Consider the following 13,213-nt stretch of genomic DNA (forward strand, 5'->3'; position numbering starts at 1 on the left):
TCTGGTTTCCTCTGTGGCCAGTACAGGACACTATACTCAAATAGGACTTAATTTCCATTGTTTGATTACTTATTAATAAACTTAAATTTTGACATAAAAAGACAAACCAAAACATTAAATACATAGGAAAGCCTTCTGAGGAACTACAAGGATGTAGATGGTGGTGATATGTAACTCAAAGGACTTCAAAGATGTAGAATTTTACCATGTGGTGTTCATATCAATGTACCAAAATGGGAATTAATATTCTAAATACTTCCTGAATCTACAACTAGGTTTTATATCAGAATGTCAGTTGCTTTGCTTTTTTTTTTTTTTTGAGACAGAGTCTGGCTCTGTTGCCAGATGCCAGGCTGGAGTGCAGTGGCATGATCTTGGCTCACTGCAACCTCTGCCTCCCAGGTTCAAGCAATTCTCCTGCCTCAGCCTCCCAAAGTAGCTGGGACTACAGGCACGTGCCACCATGCCCAGCTAACTTTCGTATTTTAGTAGAGATGGAGTTTCACCATGTTAGCCAGAATGATCTCCATCTCTTGACCTCATGATCCGTTCACCTCAGCCTCCCAAAGTGCTGGGATTTGAGGCATGAGCCACCTCGCCCGGCCACTTTGCTTTCTCTAGTAAAATTTTTTGACCTTGCTTTCTGAGCTAATGTTGGCAAAGTCATTAGGATCTCTGGACAGTGTTTGCTTTACTGTATATTTCATCTATTACTTGCTAAAAGGAAAAGTGGTGACTCAGCAGGGTGCCAATCGCTGAGGCAAGCCAGGAGTGCTGGGGTGCAAACTGAGGCCAGACTCTCACATAGAGTCTCACAGATCTCAGGAAGGTCTATAGCATCTTTGGGATGAATACATGCAGGTCTTTGTAGAACCAGCTTTCACGTGTGAGTTATAACATTTTGTTAAAAATCAAGGGGGCTGAATAGAAATGTCTAGGGCTCTATGGAAATAACAGATTCCCTGACCTCAGTCTCTGGATTTTTCACACTTGGAACTGATAATGCTCTTCTTCTTTGACTGCAATGTGATGGAATTTCACTAGTTCATGTAGCAGATTATTCAAAACTGTATCACCTACACATAAGACATTAGGTTAAAAATTCAGGATAGAAATAAGACATAGGCCAGGCTTTCAGTGACATTCAGTCATTTCTTAAATACTGCTTCATAGCAAAAAGCATTTAATGACACTTAATATGACCAGTTCTATTTTGGGTGTGAACCAAATGAAAATAAGACATGATCATACATAGTCTGTGGATTTCCAGGTTAGTATGTGATATGGTTTGGCTGTGTCCCCACCCAAATCTCATCTTGAATTGCAGCTCCCATAATTACCACATATGGAGGGTGGGATTTGGTGGGAGGTAATTGAATTATGTGGTGGGTCTTCCCCCATAGTGTTCTCTTGTTAGTATATAAGTCCCACAAGATCTTACGGTTTTATAAATGAGTTCCCCTGTGCAAACTCTCTTGCCTGTTGCCATGTAAGATGTGGCTTTGCTCTTCCTTCATTTTACATCATGATTGTGAGCCCCCCACCCCAGCACTGTTGAACTGTGAGTCAATTAAATCTCTTTCCTTTATAAATTACTCAGTCTTGGGTATGTCTTTATTAACAGCATGAGAACAAACTAATACAGTATGGAACAATTACAATAGTTTATCCTAAAGTTTTACCCTGCATTTACTACACTTCTGTCATTATCCACTGAAAGTCTGCCCTTAACTAGATTTTGGGTTTTTGTAGGGCAGGAACAATTATTTACTTATATGTTTACTCCCACTGACTACCTAGTACACTGCATGGCATGACATTCAGGTCTAAGAGATGGTTGTTGAACTAAACAAAATAAATATACATCTGATAACCATTATAAGTCAAGGATACACAATTCACTACAGTATTAATGAGGAAGAAGCAATTATCTTTGTCTGAGGAGGGAGAGAGATCCACAGTGCCACAGACCAGTACACATACGAAAAGATGCTATTACTTGTGGTCAGGAAAATACCCACTAACAGACATTGAGATCAAGACATCGTTTTCACCCAAAATACTGATTTAAAGGTTATGCATTGAAAATTCGAGTCCTGATGAAATCCTGGGGAAATCTGCAAACTTATTGCTTGCAGGTGTATGATTTGTTGCAACCTTCCTGGAATGTAATCTCGGGTATCTATTTACAATATAAATGCATACAATTTTGATACAATGATATCATGTTAAGGATTCTATTGTACTTTATAAAGGTAAAACTACCAAAGGAAAAGGATATGTTTACAGATATGTTTATTGGAGCACCGTGTGTAATAACAACTCTCAAGGAAATAAACTAAAGCGCTATCAGAAAGGCAATGGAGAAGCATTGCAACACAGGCATTCAGCGAACAGTCAGGAGCCAGCTCAGTCCACTAGCTGGCTATCAGACCATTGAGAATGTTCCTAAATTTTTCTAAGTCTTACTTCTCTCATCTAGAAACTGAAGCTACAAGCTGGGCACGGGGGCTAATGCCTGTAATCCCAGCACTTTGGGAGGCCAAGGCAGGCGGATCATCTGAGGTCAGGAGTTCAAGACCAGCTTGCCCAACATGGTGAAACCCCATCTCTACTAAAAATAAAAAAAATAAAAAAAAAAAAAATCAGCCAGGCGTGGTGGCAGGCACCTGTAATCCCAGCTATTCAGGAGGCTGAGGTAGGAGAATTGCTGGAATCCAAGACGCAGAGGTTGCACCAAGAACACATCATTGCACTCCAGCCTGGGTGACAAGACTGAAACTCCGTCTCAAAAAGAAAAAGAAAAAAAAAGAAACTGGAGCTACAAACAGTGCCTATTTTATGGGGTTGTTAAAGGTCTAAAAGCACTGAAAACACTTCTTGGTATGTAGGAAGCAATACATAAGTAAATTAGGCGTTCAGTTCTTTAACTCAATATGCTGTACGATATGCACACTCTGGGTTCCTTACAAGTCTGTTCCATTTTTTTTTTCAAGGCATTCATCTGGACAGACACCCAAGAGTCAATGTTAAGTGAAATCAATCAGATTATCATAGTCCAGTGTACAGTATACTGTTTTCTTAAACGAATAAAGAAAACAGTCCTAAGGTAAGTATATATCTGTTGGCATTTAGCTGAGTCATAAAGATATGAAGAGATAAAAACCTGTAACTCAATGTCACAGATTACAGAGAAGCTGCATCTGGGTATTATGTAAGAAACTATTAGCAGTTTTTTAAAAAAATTATCTGTATTTTTTTTCTGGCTCATTATAATGAGCATATATTACTTTTGTGATTTAAAAAAAAATAACAAGATTTAGTAAAATAAATGTCAGCAAGGTACACTGGCTCACACCTGCAATTCCAGTGTTTCAGGAGGCAGAGTTAAGGGTATTGCTTGAAGTCAAGGGTCCAAGACCAGTCTGGGAAACAAACTGAGACCCTGTCTCTACAAAAAATTTTAGGATTAATCTGGCACAACGGCATGTACCTGTAGTACCAGCAACTTGGGAGGCTGAGGCTGGAGGATTGCTTGTGGCTACAATGAGCTACGATTGTTCCACTGCTGAGTGACAGAGCAAGACCCTGTCTCTTAAAAAAAATTAATTGTATAAGTTCAGGAACCACAAGTAGCTCCAAGTGACACAAATATGGAATGAGAGTTACAAAACACGAAAGAATCTAGAATCCAAAGAGCCACAATCCAGAACACCTCCCGATCCTGAGTGGGAGCCTGACTAGCTCCCTTGGACTTTGGAGAGGTACTAAACATTTGCATGCACAGGTGTGAATAGCATCATTCAATCTGTGTGACATGAAGAATTCTCTCGCCTGGAAGTTATCATACTCTGACTTTATTATTCTTGTTTTTTCAGGGTGTGCATATAGCCTCGTGTTTACGGCTCAGTGTAAACTAGACTTGGTAGCAAAACATCTTTCAAAGCAGAGTCTAACAGTCTGACCCATACTACCTGCTGCTCTTCCCCTGGATGTGGCGTGGCAAGAGAAAGGAGGCTTCAGCTGTTGGGTTTCACCCACAGGGCTGGCAGGGTGCTCACAGCACGCAGGTGAGTTCCCTTCAGCTTGAACCTAAGGAGTTTTCCAGAGAGCACAGGCTGCCTTCATCTCCACACAGCCTCTGACTCAAGGCTATTCACTCCTCTTGATAATCACTATGTGTAAGGACCAAGAAAGTATGTCTCCCGAGAAAATGGGAAGGAGCTGGCTACCAATACAGAATTACATCAAAAGCCTAACACATTCTCTCTCCTTAAACCACACTTGCCTTTGTGCCCCTCCAAAAGTAGGTTTTGCTGTTTGAGAAGTGCATACTTCTGGAGATCTAGTCAGAAGCTTGTGTCTCAAATGGATGTGAGAATAGGGACACTGTATTTGAGAGGTCAGCCATGTCAGGCAACCTCTAAGACAGGCAGGCACTGCAGATTGTGTTGCTTTAAGAGGGTAGACTTTCAGTTCCTTCCAGAATTGCCTAGGGCTTTCTCACCAGCTACGCCTCTCTGAACAGAGTGGTGATTGCCCTAGTACAACAGGGAAAAGAAGAGGTGAATATATTTCTTCTCAGAAGTACTGTATCTAGATTTTGACATTTTCTTTATCTCAACCTTTAAGCTTATCTTGCGTCAATACGGTAAAACCACCATGCTCTCCAATTCTCAAAGCTGAATCCTCTAGAAAGTGAAGACAATTTTAAGGTGCAGTTAATTGTTCTGCATCAAATCATCCCCCTTTCCTCTCAGTTTGACTCCCTGGGTGAAGAGCAACACAAAACCAAACAAAAATCAACAACTTGCTCCAAGATTAAGGTGTAATCAATGACAAAACCAACTGGGAGCAAAAGCTCATTAATTTGGTACAGTGACAACTCGCTCTGTCTTTCCTGGTTTGTTGACATTCAGCAAGGCTTACAGCCCCAGGACATCACTATAAGGTCAACGCCCTCTTGGCCCCTTGCCTACCCTACCACCTCAAGGGCATTTGCCAGTTGCCCCTTTCTGACTCTTCAGCTGCTAAAACTTGTTAAGAATAAGGGCTCAGTTGAAAAGCGCATGGGTCTATTTGGTTGGACAAGAAGCCAGTTCTCTATTGTCCATTGTTTTTCAGGAGTGAGGCAAATGCTGCTCAGAATGTTACAGCACGTAGAACACACTACTCACTCTGTATAGTGCTTGTATGTGCATGTATATATATATACACAACACATATATAGAAATTATATCACAGTTTACACATATATTTCTATAAAATCTTATGTTATTGGTTTGGGTATGGAAAGATCCACCAGAAGACAAGGCCCTGGAAGACAGTTAGGAAATGAATGTATGGAGTTCGCTAACATGTTGGTAAGTCTGCAGGCTACTACTTGCTAATTGTGTGAACTTGGGCACACCACAAAAATGAATTCAGAGGATGTAATAACTCATGTCTAACACTCACCATTATGTCTGACACATAGTGAATAATCAGTAAAGGTTTTCAGTATTGTCATTATTACCATTATCATCATCACTAAAGCAGCAAGGTGCGGGGTTCAGGAACTCAAAGTTGAGTTGAGAAAATATACACATGAGCAAAGTAAAGAAGCAACACTTATCTCATATTTTTATTATAACACTTATGGTTGTGTGAGTGTCTGTCTATTTACATTATATCTATCTTATTCTGGGATCTGGCATTTCTGGGCGGCTGCTTCAGTAATTTATTCAATACAATTACATAAGGAGGGTTACATGCAAGTGTATTTCTCTTTCACCTTAACTGTCCACAGATCTTTGTCCTCCTCTAAAAAGGAGCACCTGGAGGACAGACCCGATCTGCTGTTGATCTATGTACACACCTGCCTTCCCCTCCCTGGACTAGATCAATCCAAGGCATAAAGGAGTTAATCTATAACTCACTGTTGAATAAACAAAAAAATAATAATAAAACTATCTTTGGATGACTGTGCAGTTTATTGTGTTTACTGCTGTTTAAAAACAGAGTTACTGAGCACTAGCTATATGCTAAGTCCCATACTCAGGGCCATGGGTACGCTGCAGATGTCCAATTCTTGCCTGAAGTCACAGTCCCCAATTTTTGGCATAGGCAGGTTTTCTGAGCATAAAGTATTGAAAGCACCTCAACAGTCCTATAGACACTTCTTTGGATAAACATAGGAACTGACCCTTCCTGTCTTAAAGCTTGAAACATAACATTTGTTTCATTCGAGTTCATTCCTCAGGAAAGGACCTGAGTATCTCTCAAAAAGTATCAAAGAACTAAAACTCACCAGCTCATGGCATGCAGACAATGAAATGCCAGACCCCTCATTTTGTTTCCTTACCCTTCTCTAGTTCCTGTTTTCCAACACATTGTCATATTTATTCCCTGCTATATTAAACCCATACCTAACTTTAGTGAGTCAGGGAGATGGATTTGACACTGACCTCCCATCTCCTCCACTCCAGCACCTGGTTAAAGCCTTCTTCCTTGGCAATAATTGTTGTCTTGGTGATTGGCTTTCTGTGCAGTGAGTAGCAGGTTGGACACTGGGTCAGACACTGGGTCTGTTGTGTTTTGGTAACAGTATGAGCCAGTGCAGGAGAAAGTCAGTTTGTGCTATGCCATCTAGTTTCCCTCAAGCAAGGCTTTGCCAGACAACTCAGAACCATGAGGCTTTCTCTTCCTGACCCCTGTCCTCCATCCATCCAGGTCTCTCCCACTCCTCTTCTGTATTAGCATATCTATGGAGGTTTCCTAAACACTGAGTATGGGCATTGTGAGCTGTTCAAAAGTCCTACCGAGGTATTATATATGAAGTATCATATATGATGTTATAATATGAGGTATTATACATAATTTCCCCCTTATTCTCTCTTTTCTAAATTACATTTTGAGTAAGGTACATGCCATTCATGTTAAACTACTAAAATGATCAGGCATAATGGCTCATGCCTAGAATCTCAAAAGTCTGTGAAGCTGAGGTGGGAGGGTTGCTTAAACCTAGAACCTCAAGACCAGTCTGAGAACAAAGTAAGACTCAATTTCTACAAAAAATAATAATTAAAAAAAAATTACACTAGGGTAGTGGCAAATATTTGTAGTCCCTGTTACTTGGGAGGCTGAGGTGGGAGGATCATTTTCATCTGGGAGTTTGAGGCTGCAGTAATCTCTGATCATGCCACTGCACTCCAGCCTGGGTGACAGAGTAAGATGTCATCTCAAATAATAATTTAAAATAAATAAATAAAATGACCAGTTTTTAATATATCACATACTTCCAGTAGTCATCCCAGCATGTGACATATGGCAAATTTTGGGTATATTTTAAAAGCATACTATGTATATACTAAGTATAATATTTTGGGTATATTTTAAAAGTATACTATGTATCTGTGTGTGTGTGTGTGTGTCTGTGTGTGTGTGTGTACATGGCCATCTCTCAGTATCTAGAGGGGATTGCTTCCAGAACCACCCATTAATACTAAAATCTACAGATGCTCAAATTCCTGATAGAAGATGGTGTAGTATTTGTGTATGACTTACTGACCTTCTCCCTAGTGTGGTGTGTGTGTGTGTGTGTGTGTGTGTGTGTGCACGCGCGCGCGCGCGCGTATGTATTTTTTTTTTCAGACAGAGTCTTGCTCTGTTGCCAGGCACCAGGCTGGAGTGCAGTGGTGCAATCTCAGCTCACAGCAACCTATGCCTCCCGGGTTCAAGCAATTCTCCTGCCTCAGCCTCCTGAGTAGCTGGGACTAGAGGTGCACACCACCATGCCCAGATAAGTTTTTTATTTTTTAGTAGAGACGGGGTTTCACCATGGTGGCCAGGATGGTCTTGGTATCTTGACCGCATGATCCACCTGCCTCGACCTCCCAAAGTGCTGAGATTACAGGCGTGAGCCACTGCACCCAGCCCTCCTAGTATATTTAAAATCATTTCTAGATTACATGTAACACCACATACAATATAAATATCATGTAAATAGTTGTTGTACTGTAGTTTTTACTTGTATTCGTGACAGTGTTGTTATTTTTAACTTTTTTCCCCCAACAGATTTGATCTAAGATGGGTTGAATTCAGATGTAAAATCCATAGACAGGGAAGGCTGACTATATGTATAGGTACAGTCATGTATCACTTAATGAGGTGGATACTTTCTGAGAAACATGACCTTAGATGAGTTTCTCACTGTGTGAAGATCATAGAGTGTAGTTTCACAAACCCAGAAGGTATAGCATACTAAATATCTAGGCTGTGAGGTATATCCTATTGTTTCAAGGCTGCAAATCTGTACAGGATGTTACTGTGCTAAATCCTGTAGAGCAATTATAACATCATGGTACTTGTGTATCTAAATTTATCTACACATAAAAGAGGTACAGGAACAACACAGTATAATGTTATGGGACCATTATTGTGTAAGCTGTCATTGACTAAAATGTCATTATGCAGTGCAGGACAGTGTACATCCTGCAGTGAAACTGATCTTAACATTGAGAAGTGTACAGGTCATTCTGGCCACACTTTCCTAGATTTCACCCAAATAGACTATGCCTTCAGAAGGGAAACCTGATACTAATGGAATGTGATGCTTTTTTTTTTTTTTTTTTTTTTTTTGACATGGAGTCTCTCACTGTCACATGGGCTGGAGTGCAGTGGCACAAACTCAGATCATTGCAACCTCCACCTCCCAGGTTCAAGTAATTCTCCTGCCTCAGCCTCCTGAGTGGTTGGGATTACAGGCATGCACCACTATGCCCAGGTAATTTTTTTTTTTTTTTGTATTTTTAATAGAGACTGGATTTCACTATGTTGGCCAGGCTGGTCTCGAACTCCTGAGCTCATGATCTTCCCTCCTTAGTCTCCCAAAGTTCTGAGATTACAGATGTGAGCCACCCTGCCCAGCCACTGTTTTTTAAATTACCCCTTTCCATTAAGTTTCAAAAGGACATTTTTCCTAGACTAGGCCATCAATAGCAATGCCCCATCATGGAGAGAAGAACATACTGAACCTGAGCTTCCACAGTCTAAGGCAACCTGCTCCTCAGGCCCCTCAAGCATGCTCTTACCACTGTGTGGGTAGAGAGCTGTGGTTGCTGAAAGCCTCTGTCCCACTGAGACAAAACTGCATTATCTGTTAAATTTCTAATATGTAGAGCACACTTTATAAGACAGATCCACAGCAGGTAAAAAAGCTGGCTTTTACTTTGATACATGGAGATGCATTAGAGAAATCTATCAGGGAAGTATGAAGTTGCTCAGAGTCACAGAGATTCTGATGAAGGGTTACAGAATTGAAGCAATATGGTAGGTGCTGGCTCTTTAATGCACCAAAAAAATTACACTTTCATTAAGGCCCCTACCAAGCTTCCCGCACTTTCAGTTACATCCCTGTAACTAGGGACTTCACCCAGATCTGGCAGCTTGGTTTTCAGACTTCAGGCTGTCTTGTGGCTTGAGGGTTGGGTTTCACCAGAGACTTGTCTCTATCTGCCTAGGAATTTGTCTGTTGTCTACCACTATCACAATTAATTTTTCAAATTAATAGGTACAAATCTATTTGTACCTCTATCGCATAGAGGAGTTCCTTGAATACCAGCATGACTGGGCAGCTGGGCTACCAAGGGTCTAAAACAGGCGTCCCCAAACTACGGCCCTCGGGCCACATGCGGCCCCCTGAGGCCATTTATCCGCCCCCACCCCCACCCCCCGCAATTTAGGAAGGGGCACCTCTTTCGTTGGTGGTCAGTGAGAGGAGCACAGTATATGGTGGCCCTCCAACGGTCTGAGGAACAGTGAACTTGCTCCCTGTGTAAAAAGTTTGGGGACACCTGGTCTAAAATCATAGATGGGAAACTCCTCATAAATCCGATACGTATTTGTTCTTTCTACCTAGGGCCTGCACCTTCCCCATTTAGAGCCTATAAAAATCCCGGCCTCCGTGACACATTGGGTCTACCCGCTTTCTGGCTGGGACTACCCACTTTGGGTCCCCTCTCCACTGAGAGCTGTTCTGTCACTCAATACAACTTCTCTGCCTTGATCACTCTCCAGTTGTCCGTATAACCTCATTCTTCCTGGACGCCGGACAAACACCTGGGACCCACCGAACAGCGAGTGAGAAAGGAGCGTAACATTATAGCCTTCCTGTCCTCTGCTGACATCAGGCGGCTGCCCCACACCATAGGAAATGGCAGTGGGGCCAGGCCTGCCTATGAGCCGCGGGCTGGAGCAGAGCAGTGGGATAGAAACACGAGCTGAAACCCACCCCCACTCCATTTGCTGCTCTGTGGGTGGTGGGAAGGAGAGAAGGGCTGTGACCCTTCTGGGGGTCCAGACCTCATGGCTCCCCAAGCCAGGGCTGTGCCATGCTGTAACACCCCCTTTGGGGTTCCCTGGTTGCTGGTGTTTCCGAGTTTTTAGAGCACCACCGCATTGCCCTCACCCAGACACCAGCACCCAAGGCGGAAGCCCCAGGCTGTACAAGTGGTTCAGCCACAGCCTTGCACAGAGCCAGTGTCTGGAGCTGACCACCCCACCATAGCAGCTGGTGCACCTGGCTTACCCTTGGGGGGCATGATATATGGACCAGTAGTGTGAGCTGAGTGCAGCCTGATGGACCAAGAGGGCAGAGCAAGCCCAGAGGGCACAAGCAAAACTCGAGCAGAGGCACTGCCAGCTGTGGAGGTCTCTAGATGGCAAAGAGGCACTGACAAAAATCCTGTATCATTGCCACACTCTCTATGTGTGAAGGCATACAGTATGAATCCCAAAGATAAGGGTGTACACGAGTGTGGGTATGCATGCCTGTGCTGCTGTTGAGCTGCAGGACCACCATGGAAGGGAAGTTAGTAAAAGAATGTTGCCCTGGTAATGGGCCTCATTCTGCAGACCCGGAGGGTGTGCTGATCCCTTCTGCAAAGAGACTTCCACTCTCTTTTATTCCAATAAACTCACCGGTCAGTGAGACGGTAGAAACCAAAATGCATACACAACCTATTGTACAGGTTAGCAAAAGAATCTGGCTAAAAGGAGTCTATAAAGACGGTAAGGCTCTGACCTGCCTGGAGATAAAGCCCAATGCATCCCTACAACAGAAGAAAGAGAAAGTAAGGAGTGCACAATACCAGGAACCTTCCTATCAGGAAACAGTGGGAGGGAGAGAAGTAGGAGGCATCATGATTAAATAACAGGGTAATTATTAGCTCCATTTATCCACATACCTCCAAAGTGAGCTCTCGGTGATGCTCCCCAGGTTATAGTCATAGAGCTTTGTCAAAATGAGAATCACCTGAAGGCAAAAGAAGAAATCATGGTTAGTCTCAAATAATTACAATCTCTTAGAACTGAAATGGCCCAAGGGAGGGCTTAGGATTCCTTTAATGGGCGCTTAACATAATTGAATGAATTGTTACAGCATTTGCTGCACTGACTAGAGAAGGGTTGGCATGCCTTTCTGCCTTTCACTGAACTGCTTAGGTCTGTCCTCTCCCCACCTTTCTCCCTGTCAGCCTGCAGCAAGGGTTACCTGCTCCTCCAGGCATTTCCCTAGTGAGTTCAATGTTTTTAGGGAAGGCTGGAAGAGTTGCCAAACACGCACACCACTCAGGTACTCACTGAGCAGGCCTGGGAGAGGGGAAGATCAGTGATTCGTTTCCAGTCCTAGCAGCTGGGCGCATTGAGCGGGTTACTCAATGTGCCCAACTACTGTCTTTTTGGGAGATAGCGATACTCTTAATAGTTTCTTTGAAAGCCAGAAATACTAACATTCTTTCAAAAAATTCTTTGAATTCTTTTTGGGATACAGCATTTCTTTCTTCTCCCCCACACCCACCCCTACAGGGTTCAAGAGATTGCCCTGCCTCAGCCTCCTGAGTAGCTGGGACTACAGGCATGCACCACCATACCTGGCTAATTTTTTGTATTTTAGTAGAGATGGGGTTTTACCAAGCTGGCCAGAATGGTCTCAATCTCCTGACCTCATGATCCACCTGCCTCAGTCTCCCAAAGTGCTGGGATTAACAGGCGTGAGCCACTGCACCCAGATGGGAAATAATATTTCTTTTTGGGAAATAGCATCAACATTTAATGCTATTAATGCAAAGAAATCTTTGAAAGAATGTCAGTATGCCCATTAAACAGAAGCCACATTGGCAGGCCTAATCAACAGCATTTTAACAGGAGCAAATCTAGGTTTCATGGCGTCCAGGTAATTACCGTGTATTCTGTTTCTTACAGAACCCTCCATAAAATCAAAAATTAGGAACAGGTCTCAGGAAAGCAGCTGTAGAATTGTGGAATGCTAAATTTAAGCTATATTTGCTTCACAGCAAATCCTCCTCTGAAATTGAAAGCAGCACTATTTTCAACTTTACCCAGAAGAGCCTAAACTATGTATTTCATCCTTTCAGAATTCAACACACATTTATTAAACACTCATTAGGACCCCAGGATTTTGCCCGATGCCAGAAGAGAACACAAAGAAATACAGATTCAATCTATGAGTCCGTGATCCGGTTGGGACAGAAGCACTCATCAAAGAAAAGGGAAGTTGATAAAGAGCTCTACACCCTTTTTCAGTCACATCAAAACTCTTCCCATCACAGCTGCTCCAGAAGACAGCTTCTTTTGGCGTCTGCAGCAATGAACCAGAGTCCACTTGGTTATTTGAAATACAGGAGGCCTGACCGGGCGCAGCGGCTCACACCTGTAATCCCAGCACTTTGGGAAGCCAATGTGGGCAGATTGCCTGAGCTCATGAGTTCGAGACCAGCCTGGGGAACATGGTGAAACCGAATATTTACTAAAAATTAAAAATTAAAAAAAAAATTGGCCAGGCATGGCAGCGTGCACCTACAGTCCCAGCTACTGGGGAGACTGAGACAGGAGAATTGCTTGAATTCAGGAGGCAGAGGCTGCAGTGAGCTGGGATCACGCCACTGCACTTCAGCCTGGGCAACAGTGAGACTCCCTTCAAAAAAAAAGAAAAAGAAAAAAAGAAATACAGGAGCCTAAGGACACTTGGGGAAGATTCCACAGAGCAGTGGGTTCCCTAACCACTGATTTCTCCACCTTTTCCTTGATCTTCTTATGTAAGGGAAAATCATAATGAGTTTGCTCAGTTTTCTGTCAAAGTTCATATTTTCCTCCTGGTACTCATAACCTAGAACATTTGGCCCAACCCAGCTATTTCCAACGCAGCAGAAAAAAT

At 42.7% G+C, this 13,213-nt stretch overlaps 1 protein-coding gene across 7 annotated transcripts in view; it reads right to left on the reverse strand.

The window, feature by feature from the left end:
- SORCS1 (sortilin related VPS10 domain containing receptor 1) overlaps positions 1–13,213 on the reverse strand; it is a 598,052-nt gene that overhangs the window by 376,093 nt on the left and 208,746 nt on the right. For all 7 annotated transcript variants that reach the window (XM_074382853.1, XM_039465320.2, XM_039465322.2 and 4 more), the window contains exon 2: positions 11,226–11,293. In XM_074382853.1, the coding sequence (XP_074238954.1) occupies positions 11,226–11,293 (68 nt within the window). The remainder of the gene's footprint in view (positions 1–11,225; positions 11,294–13,213) is intronic.

This window comes from Saimiri boliviensis, chromosome 12, assembly GCF_048565385.1.
Source record: "Saimiri boliviensis isolate mSaiBol1 chromosome 12, mSaiBol1.pri, whole genome shotgun sequence".
NCBI classification, from domain to species: Eukaryota; Metazoa; Chordata; class Mammalia; order Primates; family Cebidae; genus Saimiri; species Saimiri boliviensis.